Below are 24,958 nucleotides of genomic sequence, written 5' to 3'. Positions count from 1 at the left end.
TCTCACACCTCCCCTCTCTATCTCTCCCTCTCTCTTCCCCCCCCCCCTTTTCTCTCTTCCCTCCTCTTCTCTCTTCCCTCCTCTTCTCTCCCCCCTCCCTCCCTCTCCCCCCCCACCCCCCAGTGTAGTTTCCCCTTATTTGTTTCAGACCCAGTCTTGCCCTGACAGCCACAACATCTGTCGTCAGCCCCGTTGCCAAACGAACACTAACGCAGCTCGTTTCACGTACGCAATGTTGGATGTCAGCCGCTGGGGATTTATAAACGCAGAGAAATGGAGAGGCAGCCCTTCTTGTGTAGTGGGTTTATTCAGTCCAGAAGCATATATATAAATATTATTTATTTATTTATTATTAATTCTCTGATTTTTCTAGAAGTACTGTTCCGGGCGTATCGTCCAAGATTGATCGAGGTTGCATATCAATCAAGACCTCTTCCTGACCAGTAGGCGGTTCTCTGTAGGCCCACTGATTTGCCGCTGTGTCCCTGACTATCTGCACTGCGAGGCGATGTGGCCGCTCTCAGCCAGCCACCCATGCCATGCTCAAGCACTGGTGCCTTGGGGGGGAATTAATTCAGAAACATCTTTGGTTTGTTTTGTTTTTCCAGCCAGAGTTCTGACCACGGAGAACAGCGGTCACTAGTGCCCCCGACTCAAGAGGGGAGTGGGTGGGGTAGATGGGAGGGAAGAGAGAGGAGTGCGGGGGAGAGAGGCAGGGAAGAGAAAGGCAGGAAGAGTGGATGGGGGAGAGAGTCAGGGAGAGAGAGGGAGGGAGAGAGGAGTGGGGAGAGAGAGAGGGAAGAGAGAGGAGTGGTGGGGAGAGGAGGGGAAGAGAGAGGAGTGGGGGGTAGATAGGAGGGAAGACAGAGGAGTGGGGGGGAGAGAGGGAGGGAGGAGAGGGGAGTGAGGGGGAGAGAGGGAGGGAAGAGAGGGGAGTTGGGGGGAAAGAGGAAGGGAAGAGAGGGGAGTGGGGGGGAGAGACGGGGGAAGAGAAGAGCAGGGAGATGGGGGGGGGAGAGAGAGAGGCAGGGAGAGAGGGAGGGGAGCGATAATTGTCAGATTCATCTCTCAGATGTAAGTAAAATCCACTCAATTCTAACCGAGTCCAAATGCTCTTAAAAAAAAAAATCATTCATCCCCATAGCTATACACACACAGAACACTCATTCCTCAAAGAACTCACACAAATAACACACACACACACACACACACACACACACACGCACGCACGCACGCACACACACACACACACACACACACACACACACACACACACACACACACACACACACACACACACACACACACACACACACACACACACACACACACACCTCCAAGCCTTCAGTCAAAAGACAATTTTCTAGTATGGCAACATACTAGACAATAAAGCTTTTTGAATCTTGAATCTTGAATCTTGAATCTTGAATCTTATTCATCTAAGAAACACAAGAACCCGTGAGCAGGGCTCCGTGGAAGGTGTCCTCCGCTCCTCAGTGGAGGAAAGTGGGAGGACATCTCCGCAACACAACTGCTGCTCTCAACACCTCCCTGGCACCGCAAAGGGACGGACGGACCGACAGAGGAACAGACGTTCCGACAGAGGGACGGACGTACTGACAGAGGAACCGAGAGTACTTCTTGGTTGCAAAAGGTGTGCGAGAGAAAGAGAGAGAGTGATGCCAGAATTCATGGATTGTCGTTCCACGCTGCTTTGTCTTCTTTTCGCGGTTGGCATGGAAACCGTCGTCATGTGTTTGTGTTCTGGGGATGAATCGAGAAAGTGGAGGAGGAGAATGCAGGATTAGGATTAGGGCTGGGTGGATTACAGTGAGGGGGTTCGGTTTGGAATGTAAACAAAAGCAAAATAGAGTATGCTTTGTGTTGAGTGTTGGACTGTCCAGAGTGACTTGGTGATGGAAAGTGTGCGATTCACAAGGTGTTTTATCCCACAGATGTCACGCCTTCAAGACCACAGCACCCATAAACCTTCACAATGAGACACACACACACATCGACCCACACACCCTGACACTTTCACACACAGGCGCGCATGCCGAGGACAACCAAACAATTACATCAAAATTACTGAGATCATGCAACTCCCTCGTTTAAAACGGCACGACTGTGCGAGCCAATAATGGATGACACGTCCAAAGTGCCTGACCACAAGGTCTGTGAAAAACACTTGTTAGTTGCAATTGAATGTCATATGTCATTTTGTAACAATTAATTACAATAATTATAATTTGTACAGCCCAGACTTTCAGGCTGATAGACTGATCTGTCTGTCACACACCTGGTGGAAAATCCCATTTGTGATATAACAGTCTGCATTCCAGTAGATTAATCATATGTCTTTGTTGTGCGTGTGTTTGTTCATGCGTGTTCATCGTGTGTGTATGTGTGTGTGTGTGTGTGTGTGTGTGTGCCTGTGTGGGTTTGTGTGTGTGTGTCCACACAGAGGCAGGATGGGCTGATGCAGCGGTTTATCCGAGAGGTGAACACTTCCAGCCACTGGTGTGTGTTGTGGGACTTGGACGAGGACACGCACTACAGTGTCCAGGTGAGAGGAGCCTGTCCCAGCCCAAGCCCCACCCAGACTAATTTATGCTGCTATCCATTTGGATGGTACGCTGGTACGAACGACGAGCTTCAGCGAGAACGTGACGTATTTCCCTTGCTCCAGCCTTCCAGTTTGCCATTTGTGTTTCTGTCGAGCCACGAGGGGGAGTAGTAGCAGGCTAGTCATCATTAGCAACATAGCCTCTTTAGCAAACCAGCTTCAAAACAAAACTTCACATTGAATTGCACACAAAGCAAGACCGTGCAATGCATACATTGTTGACCGGATTAAAGCAGCAATGAAATCAAGTGTGTAAGAGGTTTTAACAACGACCTTAAAACCACCAACGTGGTACAAATTGAAAGAAAATACATCTCATCCCCCATTAACTATGGGCGCAGCCATCTTCTTTGCGAGTTGTACAGCTCTGCTCGCTCTACTTTGAAAGCGACGAGATACTACGACCAAAAGGGGGTGTGCCTCAGGCCCCGTTTACACGAAGGGAAAACGCAGATATTTTCACACGGTTTGGCCTCTCATTTACACGAAAACGCCGTTTTTGTCACAGAAAACGATCATTTCTAAAAACTCCGGCCAAAGTGGAGATTTCTGAAAACGCCGGTTACGTGTTGTCGTGTCAACGGGTAGAAACGGGGATTTAGGTTCTGAAACGTCACATTATGCACCAGGAAATGCTTAACGTCATATGAGCGCCCTATGTTTACAGTTTGTTTGTTACAGGAAGACGCTCGTGTTATTCGTTGTTGTTGATTCTGAGGATTCTGATTGGCTTGCATGGCTTTATCCTTCTCCCTACACTGCCGCCCATAGGTTTGGCATAGTTATAATGTCCCAACGGCGTATTTATCCGTTTTGATGTAAACGAAAACTTTTTTGAAAACGATGTTGTGTGCACAATGTTATTTTTGAAAACGGAGGGGGGGAAATATTCGTTTCTATAAATACCCTGCTACGTATAAACGTGGCCTCAGTGAAATGCCGCAAGAAAGCTGGGAGATTTGCGACTTTACCACTTCGTAAATCCAAATGGATAGCAGCATTAGTCCCAGGCTCCCTAAAGGCTAATTACTAAAATATTGAAGCCTGTTGCAATCGTTTGGTGCCTGTGAAATATGTCTGAATTAAGGTATTAAGCTTTCTAGCCGCCGGGACCCGGATTTGTCCAACACAGAACATGCACAAAAACAGTTAATTTCGAATTTCCATAAGCAACATACTGGATGGATTCATGGAGAAAGTAAGTCTAGCAATGCCTGTGCCACACTCCACCTAGCTGCCTGTAAACTGTTAAACCAGTGATGGCTAGCTTGGCCTGTGTACATTGATTGCTCAATGCACCACAGGTGTGCAGCCTCACCAGCCCCAGGGTTCAGTCTGAGGCTGCTTTAACCAGCCATCATCCACACACACGCTCCACAGTAGTCCACAGTAATTTGTTTTTCATGTTGTTCACACATATCCTTTCGGAGCAGGTAGGTTACAGGTGGAATCAGGTTGCACTGCAGGCATCAAGCTTCCAACCCAGAACCTTTGGGCTGGGATTTGAACCCCTCACCATTACATAACCCTGCCTCAGTACCCCATGCCAGCAGGACCCAGCTGGGTCTTGTGACCTGTTGATCTGCAAAATCACCTATTAAAAAACCAAGAGACATCAACCTGTTTCTCCCCACTAACATGACATTATTTTAGAAGAATGCAGCCTCAGAACCTATTTATATCAGTGACTACAGCAAACTCGATAACCCCCACCTCTTTCCAAAGTGTCTCAGTAATGGAGTAGAGCTGCTGGCCATCCTTGAGATCAATGTCATCACTATTATCTATATTATTCCTGGTCTACTAACACTCTTCCCTGTCATACATTAGTCAGCCCTCCCCCATCCTACTCTTTACAGCCTCATCTAATCATTCTGAACTCTCCTCAAAACTCTGGTGTGGCGTACGTGCGAGCGTGTGTGTGTCTGTGCATGCGTCTGAGCGTGTGTGTGTGTGTGTGTGTGTGTGTGTGTGTGTGCGTGTCTGCAGGTCCAGTCAGTGGGTCTGCAGGATGACAGCCAGCCCAGCAGAACCATTCAGTTTAGAACCCTGGAGAGAACCGACCACTACCCTGCCGGAGTCCTTGACCATCGTAAACACACGCACACACACACACACGCACACGCACACGCACACACACACACACACACACACACACACACACACACACACACACACACACAAGAACACTAGTATTATTTTTATATTGTTCCGATCACAAAAAACCTGACTACAAATGAGCTCCATGGAGTTGTGAAACATCTCTGTGTGTCCAGATGAACCTGCCATGGAGGGTCTGGACATGACCCCCCAGCTGCAGACCGGGGAGCTGCTCATCATCACCACCGTGTTGCTGCTCTGGGCTGGTATGTCTGAGAGAGACAGTGTGTGTGTGTGTGTGTGTGTGTGTGTGTGTGTGTGTGTGTGTGTGTGTGTGTGTGTGTGTGTGTGTGTGTGTGTGTGTGTGTGTGTGTATCAATTTGGCACAAGTTAATAATTTTTTTATTTCACTGACCACAGAGTGTCGCTGGTTAGGGTCGTGTGTTACGGTTGGGTTAGGGTTATGCAAACAACTAATAATAATTTATCAACGATGAAAAAACTTTTAACTTGTGCCTAATAGATATTTTAGTAACAATTAACAAATATTAACAAAGGATTAGGTAATGACTAGTTTGCTATTTATTATGGCACATTATTATAAAGTGTTGCCTATACATATATTTGGTCCTGATTTGACCATATTTCTTACACTCTGTAGTCATTAAGTGTGTGTGTGTGTGTGTCTGTGCGTCAGTGTGTGTGTGTGTGTGTTTGTGCGTCTTTGTCACTGTGTGTGTGTGTGTGTGTCTTTGCAACTGTGTGTGTGTGTGTGTGTGTGTGTGTGTGTCTGTGTGTGTGTGTGTGTGTGTGTGTGTGTGTGTGTGTGTGTGTGTGTGTGTTTTTGTATGTGCGGCTGGGCAGCCGTGATCGCGCTGTTCTGCCGTCAGTATGACATCATCAAGGACAACGACTCCGCCGGTGGCGGGCGGGACAAGAACAAGCGGCCCTCGGTCCGGGCCCCCGCCGTACCCTACTACCACCCCTCAGCCTCCAGCTCGCCCCTTTATCACAACGGCTCCGTGCACACCGGCAAGGTACCTCAGAGAGGACCTCCTTATCCCCTTGACGATCCCCAGCATCACCCCGATCACATGCTATAACATCACCATGGCAACCACCCTCATCACTGCCTCCAGCGCGGCGACCGTCCCTGCCATCGTGGCGGACACTGCCGCCACCATGACGACCATCACCTACACGACCATTGGCGTTAGTGTCAGCATGACGACAGCCACCACGACAACCACCATCAGCGTCAACCCGACAACCACCAACAATGTCCCTACCGACAAATATATTTGCTCTCGCCCATTAGACTTGACATCTTTTGCATTTACACTGCTATGTTGGTATTTATGTATGCTAGGGTAACACATGCTATGTTTTCCGTGCTATGGTAACACATCCCACGGTTACCAATGCTATCGTTACACATGCTATAGTAACACATGCTATGGTAACACATGCTACAGTTATCCATGCTGTGGTTACCAGTGTTGCCACAGTTACCTTGAAAAAGTAATCTGATTACTGATTACTAGTTACTCCTTAAAATAGTAACTTAGTTACTTTACTGATTACTTGATTTTAAAAGTAACTAAGTTAGATTACAAGTTACTTTACCAATTACATTTAGCTGCAAAAACACCCCCTGCCGCCTCAAAATAAAAAATGACCACCGGTTTTGCCAAAACGTACTTTCTTTTTCGTTGGTTAACTTAAAGTTGTTGATTTAACCCGGAGCTTGGAGTAATCAATTAAACACTAACAGAGGAGGCAAAACTACAAAAAGAAAAGGACCATTGGGTGCTGTCCAAATCAAAGAAATGACTATAACCAAAGAGAAGCTCCCAAAATACACGTCCGCCTAGTGTTTATTAACAAAGGTGTAACTGTGTGTCGGTTTTCGATAACCTTCAACAACCTTACCCTGGCCCGGTTCCCTGGTAGCTAACAAGAGCCTCAATCAAGTAACAAACTAAGCATTTGAAGACCTAAATGGCAAGCTGCAAATCAGATACAAGGTGCCGCCAATGTTGAGCCCGCCCGTATTTTGTCTTCCTGGATCCTCGGCTTTCCGATGCAGCAACCAATCACGTCCGGGGAAAGGCACATCAAAACTAACATAATTGTAAACAAATCACATGCATGGAAAAACACATGGTCATTTGCATGGCCATCGACAAACGGAGGGTTTTACCCATGAGGGCGGGGCGTCGGTCCGCAACCGTAACAGAGACTTACGCTTCACACGCACACGCACTCTCACACAAACAGGCAGACAGACAGACAGACAGACGGACAGATAGACACACACACACACACACCACTCCATCGCTCCCAATCCAATCGGCGATCCGGTAAAAAAATTAACGCGTTACTAATTAACGCGTTACTGGCATCACTGGTGGTTGCACATGCTATGTTAACACATTCTATAGTAACACATGCTACGGTTACCCATGCTATGGTTACACATGCTATGGTATCACATTGGTTAAACATGCTATTGTAACACATGCTATGGTTACACATGCTATTGTAACAATTGCTTTGGTTACAATGCTATGGTTACACATGCAGTAATAACACATGCAACAGTTACCCATGCTATGGTTACACATACTATGGTAACACATTGTGCGTTTACCCAAGGTATGGTTACACATGCTGTAAAAACAGAAATTCTATGTTACACATGCTATGGTAACACATGCTATGTTACCAATGCTACAGTTACACATGCTGTAGTAACACAGGCTATGTAACACATCGTATGGTATACATGCTACAGTTACACATGCTATGGTAACACATGCTATGGTTACCGATGCTAAGGTTACCCATGCTACAATAACAAATGCTAGGGTTACACATGCTGCAGTTACAAATGCTAGGGTAACCCATGCTGTAGTAACAAATGCTAATGGCACTACGGCATGGGACCCCCACCCCTTGATGGGGGTGAGAGGAAGCCTGATTGAGTGATAGGCTGTTGGGCGTAGTGTCTACTCAGCATACCGCAGGATGGTTCAACAGGCCGCGGGTTATAGGGGACATCATGGTATGGATTTTAGTGCAGCGTTTGAAACCATGTGGGGGGTCAGCTCAATAACTTAAGATGATGGATAACATCAATGGAGATGATGAAGGACATGTGATGATAATAAATGCACACACCCGCTTGCACACAGATACACACACACACACACACACACACACACACACACACACACACACACACACACACACACACACACACACACACACACAGACAAATGCAAGTGCGTACCCCTTACAAGTACATGCGCATACACATAAATACACACACATAGCACTGCAAATGCACATAGATGAAGCTTCCCATATGTCACATGCCAATACAAACACACACACGTATACTTACGCACACAAGCACACGCGCGCATATAATCACACACACACTTACACACAATTTACATAGTATTGACTTGTTCATAAATCCAAATAGCTGCAGTGCTGATTTATGGCACGTGTTGGTGCATGAGAGTATGCTCACCCACACACAGACAAACACTGCATGCGAGGATCCACACACATACTGCGCACAAGATGACAAGATTATGAGTCATCAATTTCTTTATATACCTTTTGCTCCATCCTTTTCTCTGCTTATTGTTTTTTTTGAAACTCTATTACTTAATCTCTGTCTCTCACTCTCTCCCTCTCTATGTGTCTCTCTCTCACTCTCTCTCTCTCTCTCTCTCTCTCTCTCTCTCTCCCTCTCCCTCTCCCTCTCCCTCTCTCCCTCTCTCTCTCCCTCTCTCTCTCTCTCTCTCTCTCTCTCTCTCTCTCTCTCTCTCTCTCTCTCTCTCTGTGGGCCCTATTTTAACGGTCTGAAACGCAAGTGGGAAGCGCAAAGCGCAAGTAGCTTTGTGGGCGGTTCTACGGCGCTATCCCTATTTTACAGGCGGATAAATGACACTTGCGTCGCGGCGCAAGTGTCAAAAGGGTTGGTCTGAAGCAGCCTAGTTACCCGTAGGTGTGGTTTGGGCGTAACGTCCAACAAACCAATGAGAGTGCCAGCTCCCATCCCCTTTAAGAGCCATGAGCGCATTTGAATCAGACAAGTTGATATTTTGACAGCGCGTCTGCAGTCTCCGATGAGACAGATGCACAAGAATTTCAAACTGCAAATGGCTCAGTTTATTGCCAAATAATATGGCCTAATTCACAAATGGAATAAGGGGTTTTCTTCCACAACTTCAGAAATACTTCAGAGTCCTCAAATAAATTTCGGCAAAGAAAACGTATATGATATAACATATGATATGCGGTAACTGTGGTTCTATTTAATGATATACGCAATACATTATAAACATTGTTTCTTATCAGTATTGTATGCTATCCTAATATGCATGTGTCCCGCGGTAATAGACATTGCCATTGATTGTATTATGCGTTACGTGTTTAGTTTGCTTGTGTTTAAACAGAGCACACACGCGCGCCCGCATTCATTCATTCTTTTTAACACTCACTCGCGGTAAAACAATGTTTTTCACGATCAAATACTCATCAATCCTAAAAGTTATGGGCATGTAGGCCTACACCATGTCTCTGTCAAGAAAATATGTGTTTGCTGTATGATGCATTGATTTAAAAGTACAACTTATTACCGCTGCATCAGCTGTTCTTTCCCAAATAATTTACCAAGAATGTGCGGCTAGGTAGATGGGAGAAGCAAAGTGTATGCGCGAGGTGCACAAGCAATCCGTATGCATCGCATGCGCATGTATGCATGCGCCCTTAAAATAGCATCTGAACAACGCGCCACTGACTTTAAACCAGCTATTTCCTGGTCAGTAGCGCAATGGTATTCAGAAACGGCAAAATACCGTTTGCGCCAGAACACGCCTCCTCCTTCCGCCGAACCGCCCCTTGGGGCGCATGATCAATCCCTAATTTACCGGCGAGTGGCGGTGGTGGGAAAAGAACGCTCTGCGTCAGTTGTAAACTAGCAACGACACATGCGCCAGTGACTAAGTCACTTGCGCCGGATGCAAGATAGGGCCCTGTGTCTCTCTCTCTGTCTCTCTCCTCTCAAAGCAGTCTAGTGAGCTCCATACTGATTTATCTGACCTTGTTTTACCTTACAGGAAAGTTGTTGCCAAAACGGGAACATCAGCGGACAAAATGTATTTCAATGAGCAGCGTGTGGGTAAAAGTCGAAGTGGGTAAACTAATGATTCAAGGAAAATTGTCAGTGATCTGTAGAAAGATAAACACCATTGATTATTGTCGGGAATTCATCAAGTCGTCATGTCAATTAACTCTTAATGCTTTGTTTCTTTGGAAAGAGGTCAGGATGATGTAAAAGCTCACGTGTTCACCTGAGTTTTCTACATTTTTCTCCTCAGCTCCACAGGGGGTCCTCTTCGATCAGCATAATCAGGGTGTGAGCGTTTGGATGTGTGATCACAGCTCGGCCCACCCACGGCTAAAGTCTACTTTACAGGCTCTTCCTGGAAGGCTTTCTACTGATGAACATTTTATGAACCTAGTGTGGCAGTTTTAACTGCCGCTGAAGCTAAATTCCACCACCACCCTAAATAAGATGGAGGGTCGTTTATTGTCATACTGCAGAACATGAAGAAACTGATGAATAGTGCTGCAGTGGAATGGGATTTCCCTCCAGATCAAGGGTGTTTGTGATTGATCTCACCTTGGAATAAAGAACGACGATACACCGCCTTCTAGCGGCGGACGTCGGTACTGAATATTGACGATGAGCTTCTGGGCAGCAGGTATGGACGGACGGAGAAAGTGCTTCAGACATTCGCTGCAGTTTACAGATTTTATATTTCACCGACATGGATGTACGAAGGACCACTATCTGTTCTCTGCTTGTAAAAAAAATATAAACCAAACAACAAACCCTCAGTGTTGTGGCATCAGTAGCTAAACACTGCCCTCTAGTGTCCGTCTCACAGCAGCTCAGTTATTTTGGCTTCTCCAATCCGCATAAACTGACCTCTCCTACTGGAGGAGCTCTGTTGTTATAGCTGGTTCAATGTTGATAGATTCCTGCACTGCAATATAAAGAACTTGATGCGTATTGTGTGTGTTTGCATATGAGGATTGTGCTGCTTCCAGATGATGTATAGATTACAATTTCATACCAAAGGCCTAAAGCCTCCAAAACATAGATGACATCGGCCTCCAACCAGATTTTTAGAGGACATTGTGACATTTCTGTTGGATATTCTTATAGAAGGTCATTTTCAGGATGTCAAAAAATAAATTGTTTATGAAAATTTAGTTTTAATTACTAGGGCATTGATTTAAGATGTAAAAGACAAGTGTGTTGTTGCGTGTGTATGGATTGTGGTATTTCCACCACTAAACAAACCACAATGTGAATAAACAATGTATGCTATTGTTTATTATTTTGTAATGAATTCCTGCTTTATCATTTGGAGACACTAACAACCATTGGGTCCACTGCAACATGTATTGTACTGTATGTGATATGGACGTGCAAATGAAGTATAGATTAGCAATTGGAAAATTAGATTGTTAGAATTATTTCTGTGGTAACGAAATAATGAACATTAAAATGGCAATGGTAACGCAGATAACCTGAGTCAGGTGTGCCTTGTATTAATGCCATTACAATTTCATCCAGCGGTCCACTCAGTTCACAGGAAAAACAGTTTCAGATCCTTGATATCACCCACATTCATCCAAAATAATAAATAGCGCTTGGTTGATGGTAATAGAAACACACAAACACAATAGAGCGCAACACAGTGGTTGCGGAAGTAAAAATCCCATTAATTTTCATCATAGAGATTTTGATTAAAAGCCTTAATGTCATAACCATCCAAATTATACTTACCCTGCGCCGTTACATTGTGAATCTATGGCATTTGCTCCTGTAGAAGCCACAAGTTAAACGGGGCAATATCTACCACTACACCACCCATAAATCGTGAAGTGTGACATGAGGTCTTTGATTGGTGGAGCTCGCCGTTACAAGTGCCGTGTTCCAATACCCGTACTATCCGTACTTACTAGCCAAATTTTGAGTACGTAGTACGTTCCAATTCAGATCCGGCGAAAATAAGTATACTTCAAGGACCGGATGTCGTACTCAAAAAGGGCTAATCGTGAAGTGTGGATCGAAGGACACTTTCCGTACTCAACGGCAGCCATCTTAGCTACGTAGCGGAAGAGGCGGAGCCAGGCTGAGCCAAAGTCTGCGCATTTTCCACATAGCATGCATTAATAGTCATTTTGTAGTTTTTATAGCTTTTTATAGCTGATAGGGGTAAAGAGTTCACCGTTCAAAGCGGGATGTTTATTGCGGGGGAGGAGCCGCGGCGGCAGTCGTGATCGGAATTTCCGGTTAGTGCACCACAGAGTACCCGATTTGGAACAGCACTCATATCTGAAATATTACGGATAGTATACTTCCTTTAAGTATACTCATGGAAGTACGGGTATCGGAACACGGCACAGGAAACGCTTACTGCACCCCAGAGCCAAGAGTTGCGACACTCTCTGATCTCGCCTGCAGGGTGGTCACGTGGTTCATGTAAGCCTGTATAGTTCCAAAACACGCCGCGCTGCCATGTTCTTCAATGGGACTGACAGCAGCGATTGCAATATTGAATGGTAAATCTAAATTAAAAAACACATACTCAAGAACTTTTCTGACTATTGCTGCATATTTGCAAACCCTAGTTTTTAAAGGCCCACTTTGCAAAAAAATTAGCCAAAATAACCTTAATTATGCAGGTTGAGAGTCGTTCTAATCGTTCTACAACCATTTCTGGGTCGTTCGGCGGGTGTTTCATGCCCCAAGTCACTTCTCCAAGGAAAAAGCTAATGCGCAACTTGCTTTGTTCAGACCGACACAATCCGGATGTGACACAGTGGAAGTATCCAATCGCGCCTTGAAAATGTGGTCAGATTGTATTTTCGAAAATGCTTTACGGCACAGACACACCCCCAAACATGGCACCGGCTAGATATAAACAGCCAGTTGCAAGGCAATTGTTCCATTCATCATGGATCAATCGACTGATAAGGGACCCAAGAGGCGACTGTCGGTGGAACAAAAGAAGAATAAAAAGAAGTTGGACCAGAAAAGAGACCAGACACGAGTGAAAGGGGAACTATGCAACTTTTTTGGCTTGATTTACCTTAATATAACAGGTTAAAAGTCATTGCGATGGTTCTATTATACATTTTTGTTCGATTGTTCGTTGTTTCGACTCCCCCCTACGCATCTTGGCGGAGAAAGGGAATGTTTCTGCCGCCGACCCGCCGCCCACTCTCGCGGGAGTCTCGGCTCTCGCGAAGTAACGAATTGCTTTACGTCACAGACCCCCAAACACGGAACCGGCTCGATATAAACACAAGTAACTAAGGGGTTGTTACATTCATCATAGATCAGCCGACTAAAAAGAGACAGAGAAACCCAATGTCGGAGGAACAGAAGAAGAGAAAAGGGAGACTGACTGACAGAGAGGCCAGACACGAGTAAACGTTGGACGAGTTTTTCAGGAATAGTGTGAACTGAAAGAAAAAGAAGACTGCAAATCAGACGCCGACTTGGCTTGCTTTTGAAATTGAAAGTACCCTTGGGTGAACTTTGTCTTCGTGGTATTCTTGATGTTGAGTCTCTGTAAAAATGTGTTTGCTCGACCATTTTGTGGTGAGCCCTGTAAAAATGTGTTTTCTCGACCGTTTTGTTGTGAGCCCTGTATGTTTCTAGCTTGCTTGGGTGCAACCATGGAAACACCTTTGTTTCCATGGGTTATTTTTGCTGTTCGTCTGTCTCGTTCCCCAGATACAGGCTGAATCCCTGAATCCAGGTTGTTGTTTATTTAGATTATTATGTTGGCCAACACTCTTACACTGATTGTTCTGTTCAACCAAAGATAAAACAATTAGAGGTCCTAGATGCGCAATAATGACACACTTCCTGTAAACGCTTTCTTTTTAATGCGCATGCACGTTTCATTCATTCCCATGTTATTCCCAAGTATTAACGATCTCCTTTTGTTTTCTTATCTATGAATAATTGCATTTACTTGGGTTATTGAGAAAGCAGAGTAGCAACAGTCCATTTAGCATTTAGTTTCCAGGCAACTTCTTCTGATGAGGCCGGAGCTGACCACACAACCATGATACTTTTAAGACTAAGCCAGAATGTGTGTGTCTTGAAAAACAAGAACAAAGTGAAGGAAGGATGAATATTGAATATTGTATAAATAAGTGTTAACAAGAGAGGAATACGGTGAGGAAAGGAGACAATTAAAAAAGCAATACAAGTAAAATGGACCACTGGTTATAAAACCCTCCAGCAAATGCAGATTCCACTGCCTAACATCTGCACGCTGCAAAAGAGGATGTACCATGTAAGGCCACGTTCACATTTAGCGTTTTTTGTAATAGGGAAAAGTTGAGCCCACCGTTTTTTCAACAAAAAGAAAAGCTGGCATTGTTTTTGGCCCTAAAAGCACAGAGAGTGTTTTTTATATCGCCTAGCAACGAATCCATTCTAGACCCGACGTTACTCGCCTACTACGTATCCAGGCTAGAGCCCATTAGACATGATGTAGATCTCGACGTGTTCTGTAATTAGTGTCAATGTTCCGCTTGTGATTGGTCAGTTGCCCAAAAGACGCCTGACGTCGGCCGCTTTCTGCCAGCGCTTGTGAACGCGATTGTGCCAGCGCTTGTGAACGCGTACACCATCAAGCAGCAGCCGCCGCCACCAGCAGCAGCAGCCACCACCTGCAGGAGAGTGAAAATAATCAGAAGACCTTGAATAGCCTTTAGGTCAATGAGTTTCCCCACACATGGCCAAATTGCTGCCAAGTTGGGGAAGGGGTAGACAGAAGCTTACATTATGAAAAAAAAAGAATGACACTACTGTCTGTGTAATAACATTTGAAAGCTTGTCATTATGGCTTATTTTTTGTGTGGAATCATTTCTATTAATTTATGTAATCCAACTGCCTTTTTTGTTTTATAATTAAACAAAAGCAACCTTATTTCTACTAGCTAAAGCATCAGACACACAGTACTCCAACACCGTAGCTAACACCGTCAGGTTCAGCAGATTAAACCCGTCGTTAATCAACCTTACTGATCCTAGTAATCCTATATCAATAACTAACTAAATAAAAGTTGTCAGAGATTCACTACTTAACTACTGGTGCAGTGATACCTTCACAGCTGGCGAAATCGAGCTTACTAACTAGCAAGCAATGACTGAAAATCGGTCGTCTACCAAGATAAAAAATATATATAATTGTGTTGTCCTCACTGCAGTGTAGCAACTGCAGCTATACAACTAGTTAACCTCTTCCTTATAAATGACGACGTGAGTCGTAGTAAGCTTTATGTCAACCCGGTATCACACGATTTCGTGCTCATGCGCACAAACGTTAATCTGTGCGCATCGTGTCCCAGATCACGATTGTCCGACTTTTTTAGTACTGCACAGAACGAAATGTAAACGAATGCATTCTGAATGGGAGTGTTCTCCGAAAATTAACATTGTTTTTGAGGAGGTCTGCTTACAAATCAGAAATGTTGACATATATATAACTAGATAATAATATATACAAATATATAACTAGAGGGTGCACTGTACTATCTGCCCTCACCCCTTCTGAAGCTTCTCTCTCTCGCTCTCTCTCTCTGTCCCTCCCTTTCTCTCTTTCTCTCTCTCGTTTCGTTTTGTGGAGCAGGTCAATTGTCGGAGAACACTTCCATTCAGAATGCATTGGTTTACATTTCGTTCTGTGTAGCACAAAAAAAGTCGAACAATCGTAATCTGGTACACGATTCAATAGATTAATAACGTTTGTGCGCATGAGCACGAAATCGCGTGATACCGGGTTGTTTATGTGGAGGTATAGGTTTACATCAGTCATACTCAAGTAGCGGCCCGCGGGCCTTTTGTGGCCCGCGGGGTGTCTATTAATGGCCCTCGAGCTGTTCTGAAAAGTTTTTTTAATTATCAAAAAAAAAAAAAAAAAAGGTGCTGGGCGCTCTTATTTTGAAACCGCGCGCCGCGATCTCAATACGAGGCTGGGGGTTGCAACGATAAACAGATAGCACTCCAGCCCACAGACCGCTCCAGCCCTCCCAAACTCGAGGCAGACAGTCCATCTCAGCAGCAGTCAAGGCCGATTTAGGGTCGTTTTCGACGCAGAGACGTAAGCACGTAATTTACACAAGGGACTTGTTTTAGACAAGTTTTGATTTACGGTTCCTTTAAGGTTCCTTAAGGATTGTGCGTGTTGCAAGGGGATTCTCCGCCAGAACAGTAGGGGGAGCAATGAACGAATCTGTGGGCGTGGAAGTGGAAATCGCTGGCTTGTTTATATTTATAATTATCATAATACGTTCTTGTGTTTTCTTCTTCTCCTTCTTCAAAATTCTTCATTCGCTTCTGTCACAGCCTTTTAAAAATGGCGCTATTATGCTGTAAAACCGGAAATGTGAGACTCCTGAAAGGATGTGGTTAGCTGGCCAATCACAGTCTTTGCGAGCTGCGTAGGGCCGTAGTGTTTTAGTCGCATAGTCAGGAATTTTGGCCGACGCACTTAAGCACGTAAGGGGGGATATTTTACCGCGCAAGGGGGGGTTATGTATCTTACGTGCTTACGCGTTACGTCTAAAACAGAGCATATATCGGCCTCAGTCACACGTATACCGACCGGCCCCTTGAGTCACTGAAAAAAAAAATTGTGGCCCCTCATCATTTCTACTTGAGTACCCCTGGTTTACATCGTCAAAACTGTATTCATTTAGTTTTTGTGGGCAATGTAGACGGTTAATTCAGAGCCCCCCAAGTTATTTAATATATGTTCTATAATTGTATAATTGAGTTTTCCTGTTTCATGCCAATTCACATTCTAAGGTGTAATGACTAAGTTCCGCCAGTAAGCGATGCTATTGAAGTACTGAGGAGGTTTGGAGCAGAAGAAGAAAGCTCCGTTGTGGATGTGTTTTTATCATGGACACATTATAAAATGGACAACGGATTAAAAAATGGCGCCTATTCATTCCTATGTAAACTGCTCAGTGGTGCAGGGCAACATCAAGGAGAGATATGCTTCCGCATCATGGGTCTATGGCTACGCCCTAATTCATGACGTACCGGATGCAGAAATATTCTTGTTTTTTAGCATTGTAGCATCATAAGCGAGAGGTCTGAGCGATAGCAGTCGCACCGTTTACCGACCATGGAAGTAATCCCCCGATGATTCTCTATGGGCCAGTTTCGGAGACAGGGCTTAAATCAAGACTGGCGTAGGCCTAAGTCAGACTAGTTAATCCTGGCTATTTAAGTGGCTTGCATGAACATGGCATAAATTTGGCTTAGTTAGTCTGAGACTATGGAGTCCTGGAGTAAGCTTAATGAGAACACATTGGACTAAGTGGAAGCACAGGCTGTTGGTCCAATTGTGCTCATGAAAACCTGAAATGGAGTATGAAACACCATTGTTGCAGTGAACACAATGGCAGAGGCAAAGAGAATTCGCTCCAAAAATTATAGTGAGCATGATAAAACACTACTAAAACTAATTGTATCGAACCATCCAGTCATTGAAAGCAAAATCCATACTGCTGGTATTGAACAGAAGAAAAGAAGTGCTTGGACTGCAATTGGCAATGCATTCAATGCAAATGAAGATGTCCCCACAAGAACAGTACAACAACTGCAGGTGAGTTAATCTTCATTATTAGGCACAAAAATATGTGTTTGTTTCCTGTTGCCTATACCCTGCTTATTTATGGCCTACCCAAAAACAATACTCCTGCTGCTTGTAGCATTCACATTGAATGAATATCCTGTTTAAAAGGATAGTAACCTATTTTAAAGGGGCATATGCATGTTAAACATGGTGGTAGAGTAAGATATGTTGCACAAAGGAAAATCCATACCTATATGTGAGGGGGAAAGAAATATAAAATAAAATCATTTCTCCACCATGACCTAAATTATCAGGAGACAAACTTATTTTTATTATGCCTTATCAGTACCAGTATTTCAGATTTCCCATATTACTATTTTTGTGACATCAAAAAAGAAAACTAATGAATGATATCTGCCTTCATAGGTTCTATGGAAGAACATTAAACTGGGATTAAAAAAAGAGAATGCAGCAAGCAGAAGAGAGCGATTTATTACAGGTGGTGGACCACCAATAAAGGACACATGTGATGAATTGGGTGACTTGCTGTCTGGTATAATAGAGCACCAGCAACCTCTGGATGGTATTCCAGACAATGACCATTTGGACAGTGAACATGGAGAACTGAGCAAAATGGTAAATATACCTTAGGAAGTAAATTGGTTACAGGACCATATTAGTTGATTTGAGTTTGGAACAGTGGTCTTTTTTTCCAGAGGAAACCAATCAAGAGCCAGTTCACAACGAGCCTGAACCCTCCACATCTGCTATGGCACCCCTGGGAGATGAAGCTGCTACCATCCAACAGAGACCAAAAAAGATAACTATGCATGAAAAGTTAGCCAGAGAATTTCATGAGCGTAAAATTGAATATTTAAAAGAAGAATATGAAATGAAAATGAGAATTCTAGAGGTTGAACAGGATATGAAATTGGGAGAGAGGGCTATGCTCCAAAAAAGAATTCTGCATACCAGTAGCCATGGTTAATATGAGGAATTGTGAAAAATAAAAATAAATGTATTGTCATTTGGCACGTGAGTGTGAGTGAGTATTAATCATCACAAACTACATTTTAACCAGCCTTGGTTCACTCGTTTAATTTTGCTACATTATTGTAATTTTGTACAGAAACAGTATGCAAGCAAAACTATACCATAATGAATACATTCCATATTTAAATGCTGAAGTGCTGCACTGTGAAAGCAGCTCTGTGTGCAAGTCCTCGCTGGTCATTGGCTGCCTCTGCCACCATGGGCACATCTGCATCATCCTGATCTTCCATTGGCAGATCAGGACAGCCATGCTGCTTCAGGTAGTTGTGCAGCACAGCTGTAGCAATGATCACTTTGCAGCATCTTCTTGGCTTGAAACGAAGTGTATTTCGTAAGCACTGGAATCGAGTTTTCCATACTCCAAACATACGCTCGATCATCCCTCTAGTACGGATATGAGCTCTGTTGTACCTTTGCTGCTCAGCTGTTGTGGGATTTAGATGTGGTGTGAATAAATAGTTACTCTGACCATATCCACTATCACCAAGTAGTAGTCCACTATGTTGTCCTCTCTCAAATTGTGCACACAATGAAGAGTTGAGAAAAATCCTTGAATCATGGGTTGCACCTTTCCAACGGGCAACAATGTTTGAAAACTCCAAATTAGGAGTGCATACACCCTGAACATTGATTGAAAAACAGTTCTTACGATTCCTGTATTCCTCTGCATCAGGAGTTGATGGACACTTGATGGGAACATGACATCCGTCTATACAGCCAATCACTCCTGGGAAGTGCCCATATTCATAGAATTGCACTTTATAGTTGGCTTGCCCAGCAGCATCAGGGAACTTGATGTAAAGACTCCTCAGTTCACAAATGGCACTGCAGACTTTGTGAACTATTCTACATACAGTTGGTTCACTGACACCACACAAATCACCAGTTTCACGATGAAAGATTCCACATGCCAAGAACCTCAAAGTGATCAGAACTTGCAGTTGATTGGACACAGGCCTTCCTCTTTGAGACAGAGAGGAAAGTCTAGGCTCAAGCAAAGTAATTATCTTCAATGCATTTTCCTTGTGCATACGAAAGCGGTCTCGAAAAGTTATTTCATCAAACTGATTCAATGGATCACTCCTATCCAGCAGTATTCGTCTGGCTGGCCTTTGTCGTGCATGTTGGTCCTCATTTAGATATTCCAAATAGTCCATGCTCCCAAACAATCCAAGCTCAGTTTCACAAACAGTAGCCTAGCCTACTAAGCGGGAGTTAAACCTGCCTCCTTGGCAGATTAGTTTAAGCTTCAATTCAGTCCAATTTAGTCCTGGAGTAGCTCTAATGCTCAATTTTGCAATCGGCTTTGTTTAATCCAGAACAGGCTTAATCCACGACTATTTTAAGATACGTCTGTGCAAGTGAATTTCAGTTAAGCCAGCTCAAACAGCATTTTAGTCTGGGACTAGGCTTAAGCCTTGTCTCCGAAACCGGCCCTAAATGTTTAACAATTATTATTTTAGATTAGTTTGCCACTTTTTGACTTGACAAGAAAAGCACCTTGTATATACCTTTTTGAATGTTAAAACAGAAATAATTACCACTCGTTTTTTAATATATTTCGGTTTCTGAAACGAGAATCAAATGCCCAATATATACAAAGACCCATCAGCTGGTGTACCCAGGGAACTCACAAGGCGTTAGGAAGCAAAGGAGTCTGAAATGACCCCACATGGTATCATGGACCTATTATGTGTGGGTGCAATAAATAAGACAGATATGATGGTGGCGGTGCCAGCCCCATGTCAGGTTTCAAAAACAAGTAATACTGAAACTGAATCTCAAACTTGATCCTGAAATGTATAACATGAAATATTTTACAGGGAGAGGGCTGTGGCCGCAATCAATGGAGGAGGCAGTCAGGTGTGCAGGAAGACAACAACAGGAGTATGATGGACAGGGATCTGACATGGACAGGGAATTTTTTTATTTAAACATTCAGAGGAAATCAGGCCTACTGTAGGCCTATGTAAATAAGTTTAAAGATGTCTAGGATAGCATAAATGATAACTGTAAATGGCAGGTGTACTTTGCTTTTGATGGAGCCATAATGTTATATTAATAAGCATTTTATTGATGGGCACCTTCCAGGCCACTTAAGCACACCTTACATGCATAATTAATAAATTATTAAAAACACTTGGGTGAGTAGCATAAACTGAAATGTGTCTTTGTAAATGAACACAACAGTTGGTATTTAACGTTAGGTCTATAGACCTAACGTTAAATACCAACTGACGTTAGGTCTATAGACCTAACGTTAATTACCAACTGTACCAATTTAGTTTTACTTTTTATTTAGTTGACTCAACTCCTGTTTATGTCTAAACAATATATAGCCTATATTGTTTAGACATAAACAGGAGTTGAGTCAACTAAATAGCGAGTCTGTCTGAGGTGAGTAGCATAAACTGAAATGTGTCTTTGTAAATGAACACAACAGTTGGTATTTAACGTTAGGTCTATAGACCTAACGTTAAATACCAACTGACGTTAGGTCGATAGGAGTTAACAGGAGTTAACGGTTTGGCTTCTTATTAATTCAATAAATTAAATTAATTAAAAGTTTTCATATTTAATTAATAAGAAGGCAAACCTTTATTAGCAGCTGTGCAGTTCTTTTTTGTTTTCTAATTAACTGAAGATAATGTAGGCTATCTTTGTTTATGTTGCAGGTACCTGTCAACTGGAGACTCCTACAGGTCCATAGCCTTCAGCTACAGGGTGGGGTTCTGCACTGTGGCGAGGATCGTGAAGAGTGTGTGTGAGGCCATATGGCAGTGTATGGTCTCCACATACATGCCTGTGCCAGGGGCAGAGGACTGGAGGAAGATAGCTGGGGACTACGAGAAGCTGGCAGACTTCCCCAACTGCCTCGGCGCCATAGACGGCAAACATGTGGTTATACAGGCCCCACCGTCTACTGGCAGCCAGTATTTTAATTATAAGGGGGCATTCTCCATCGTCCTTTTGGCGGTGGTGGATGCCCGCTATCGCTTTAGGGTCGTGGATGTGGGGGCCTACGGCAGGAGCAGTGATGGAGGCACGCTCTCGTCTTCGGCCTTTGGCACTGCTCTGCGGCTGGGGAACCTGGACCTTCCACCTGATCGACCCCTACCTGGAGCAGACCATCTGGGACCCCAGCCGCATGTATTCATTGGGGATGAGGCTTTTCCTCTGCGGAGGAACCTCCTGCGGCCCTACCCTGGCCAAAACCTGGGGGGAGAGCGGAGGATTTTCAATTTTCGGCTGTCCCACGCCCGGAGGATTGTGGAGTGCGCCTTTGGCATCCTCGCCAACCAGTGGAGGCTCTACAGGAGGGTTCTCGGCGTGTCTCCAGAGGTGGCAGAGAGCGCCGTGAAAGCCACCTGTATCCTCCACAACTACATGCGTTGGGATGGTGAGGGAGAGGATGGCCCCCGCACTCCAACTGTGCCATCACAGGGTGCAGTGCAGAGAATCCCCAGGGTCGGCAGCAACAACGCCTCCAGGGAAGCGGTCGCAGTGAGGGAGACCTTCAACTGCTATTTTTCATCTCTGCCTGGTCGAGTGACATGGCAGGATGGAATTTAGTTTATCATTTTGTATATATAATGATATGTTTTTTATCATTTTGTATATATTTAAATCAAAAAAGGCGAAAAACCAAAACTAATAATAAAATTTCTTAAATCAATCTAACATTCATGTTGTATGCTGGATTACTTCTGAAGACAAACACACCTTTAACACCTTCATCATCATCAGAGCATTCATTATGTATCTACTACCTAATGTAATGAAAACAAAACAACATTGTCTTAGCATTAAAATGTTTAATTAACTGATTCATTAGAAAATGATTCCAAGATAGTATGTACACATTTGAAACATTTCTTATAGCTTGTACTAAAGCTAAATAGAAAATGATTCCAAGATAGTATGTACACATTTGAAACATTTCTTATAGCTTGTACTAAATCTAAATAGAAAATTATTCCAAAATATTATGTACACATTTGAAACATTTCTTATAGCTTGTACTAAATCTAAATAGAAAATTATTCCAAGATAGTATGTACACATTTAAAAAAAATCTTAAAGCTTAAACTAAATCTAAATAGAAACTGATTACAAATTTTATTGACACATTTAAAAATATCTTAAGGCTTAAACTAAATCTAAATAGAAACTGATTGCAAATTTTATTTACACATTTAAAAAAATCTTAAAACTAAATCTAAATAGAAAATGATTACAAATTAATTACTCTCCAAACTCCACATCATAAAGGACCTGCTGCATCCTCATGCGCGCCCGGGCCTTTTTCTGGTTGGACAGCCTCCTCAATGATGGGACGAGGCTGAGCATAAAATGCTCATCCTCCTCCAGAGCCGGTGTATTCTCCTTTTCTTTTTCGAGGGAGGACAGGATTGATTGCTGGAACACAGACAGCGGCTGCTCCAGCTGTCTCCTGCGTGGTGGTGGAGGTACAGGACGCAGCGGTGTGACCAGAGTCACCGTAGAGGTAGTGGGAGGAGATGGAGGAGAGGTGTCCACAGCGGACTCTGATAGGCTGGGAGAGGGAGGAGATATCTCCTCTTCACTTTGAGCCACCACCTGTGGCTCAAAGTGGCATCATTTTCATCACAAGAGCCACCAGCATACATTTGTTTGTTTAAAATGTGCAAATTAAAATGGTGAATACTTATAAATATCTCTGCATCTGGCTTCACCCAAGAAAAACCTTAAGAACACTAGTATGTTAGGGTATGTTTTTAGCATATGTTTTAGGCTACTATAGCTTTTGTTATAGGCCTACCTCTCGTTGGGGAGACATACTGGGCGCTAGCAGGGCCAAGATCTCCGGTGCTATTTCCTGCCGGCTATAATCTCCCTGCTCCATATTACTAGAAGATACCCTCTCCTTCACATGGAGCTCCAGGAAGCCCATGATCGCCATATACTTCCACCTCTTGAAAGAGGTGGCACCGGCCCCACTTTTCTTCCTGTCCCTCTCTGCCTTCCTCTCCCTCAAATATTTATCCCGTAAAGTACTTCCATTTCTTGCGGGACACTTCAGCTGTTGATACAAGATTATGTCTCTACAATTAGCAATTCACACAACCTACAAGGTTAATATCAAGCCTACCTATCAGTAACGTTAATACGAACTGCCAAGTTAACGTTAATACTAACTGCCAAGTAAACGTTAATACTAACTGCCAAGTAAACGTTAATACTAACTGCCAAGTACGGGTGGCAGTTTGTACCTAACGGCTAATAGTTAAATGCGATAATATCATTATTAAACATGATAATAATATAAATAATTAATAAATAATTCTCACCTGTAACGCCCAGCATAGATGAAATGTCTCGCCAGGCCTGGTTGCGTTTTGTTAGGTCGTGGTAGGCCTTCAACGTGAGGTCGTACAGGACCGGACACTCGCTCACAGCTGTTATCAAGCTTTCGTCCGACATGTTTCAGTTTGTTTCAGTTTGAGTTCGGTTTATACTTTTAGCCTTGCCTCATCCTCGATTTTGATTGGTCGTTCAAAAAAAGCGCCGATGACGTGAAGCGCTTTTCTTCAAAAGTTCAACTTTTTTCAACGGGGGCGCGCGTCTAAAAGCGCGAGGCGCGTGGAGCGTTTAAACGCTCCGGCCGGCTTTTTAAAAGGCGCGCTGCTTGCGCGTCCTGCCATAGAGAATGCATTGCAGACCGGCGCTCCGTCTTTTAAAAACGCTTTTGGTGGACACAGGCCCTGAGGCGTGTTTGTCACTTATGGGAAAGAGCTGGAGTAAGGGAATAAGATGCAGCTGGGCAGGGTGCTGGGAAGTGATGCATGAGGCATGATGGTGGCACGGCAGGCAAGGGGAGCATGATGGACTGGGATCTGATGAGGAAACAAAGATTTTCTAACTTAAGATAAAATACACTCTGTTTCCATTTTCTGCAAACAGAAGAGAAGGGGTTTAGTTAAGGCCTTGTATCATTAATAAGCTAGACTGTGACAATCAATAATAAACAAAAAAATAAAACTAAGTCTTAGTTTAAAGCCCTCTCACCACATCAAGGTGCAGGCCAAGAGTGGGAACATAGAACAAAGACTCACATCACAAACTCAGTCACAACATGAACAAAACACATAAATACATGAAACGTGTACATAACTACGAGACCATAGACCCCACATCAAACTCAGACAGTCACATGTAAAAAACATATAAATACATGAAACATTTACATAAATACGAGACCATAAGATATGTTTGGGTTTCTCTTGTTTTATCTTAAAAACGAAATACACATAACATTAAGAAAAGGGAAGAAAATAAAAGTAATAATAGATAAAGCTAAACTCAGTTAGTTATGGGCATACATTTAAATGTAAAAAAAATACAGAGGTCATGGATCGGATGTGCTGTTCAAAAATAAATGCACTTTATTTTATTTATTTAACCTTTATTTTTCCAGATAAAACATTAAGAA

The 24,958-nt window shown here is 43.5% G+C and overlaps 1 protein-coding gene across 1 annotated transcript in view; it reads left to right on the top strand.

Moving 5' to 3' along the window:
* Window positions 1-11,336, top strand: part of fndc4b (fibronectin type III domain containing 4b) — a 103,631-nt gene extending 92,295 nt beyond the window's left edge. Inside the window, exons 4-8 of the mRNA XM_056588701.1 lie at window positions 2,465-2,566; window positions 4,616-4,718; window positions 4,903-4,992; window positions 5,591-5,763; window positions 10,126-11,336. Of these exons, the coding sequence (XP_056444676.1) occupies window positions 2,465-2,566; window positions 4,616-4,718; window positions 4,903-4,992; window positions 5,591-5,763; window positions 10,126-10,167 (510 nt within the window). The 3' untranslated portion in view covers window positions 10,168-11,336. The remainder of the gene's footprint in view (window positions 1-2,464; window positions 2,567-4,615; window positions 4,719-4,902; window positions 4,993-5,590; window positions 5,764-10,125) is intronic.
* Window positions 11,337-24,958: the final 13,622 nt, after the last annotated feature.

The sequence above is a fragment of the Gadus chalcogrammus genome, chromosome 4, assembly GCF_026213295.1.
Source record: "Gadus chalcogrammus isolate NIFS_2021 chromosome 4, NIFS_Gcha_1.0, whole genome shotgun sequence".
Classification (NCBI taxonomy): Eukaryota; Metazoa; Chordata; class Actinopteri; order Gadiformes; family Gadidae; genus Gadus; species Gadus chalcogrammus.
Note: the sequence above shows the minus strand (reverse complement) of the source record. Positions and strands in the feature narration are given on the sequence as shown.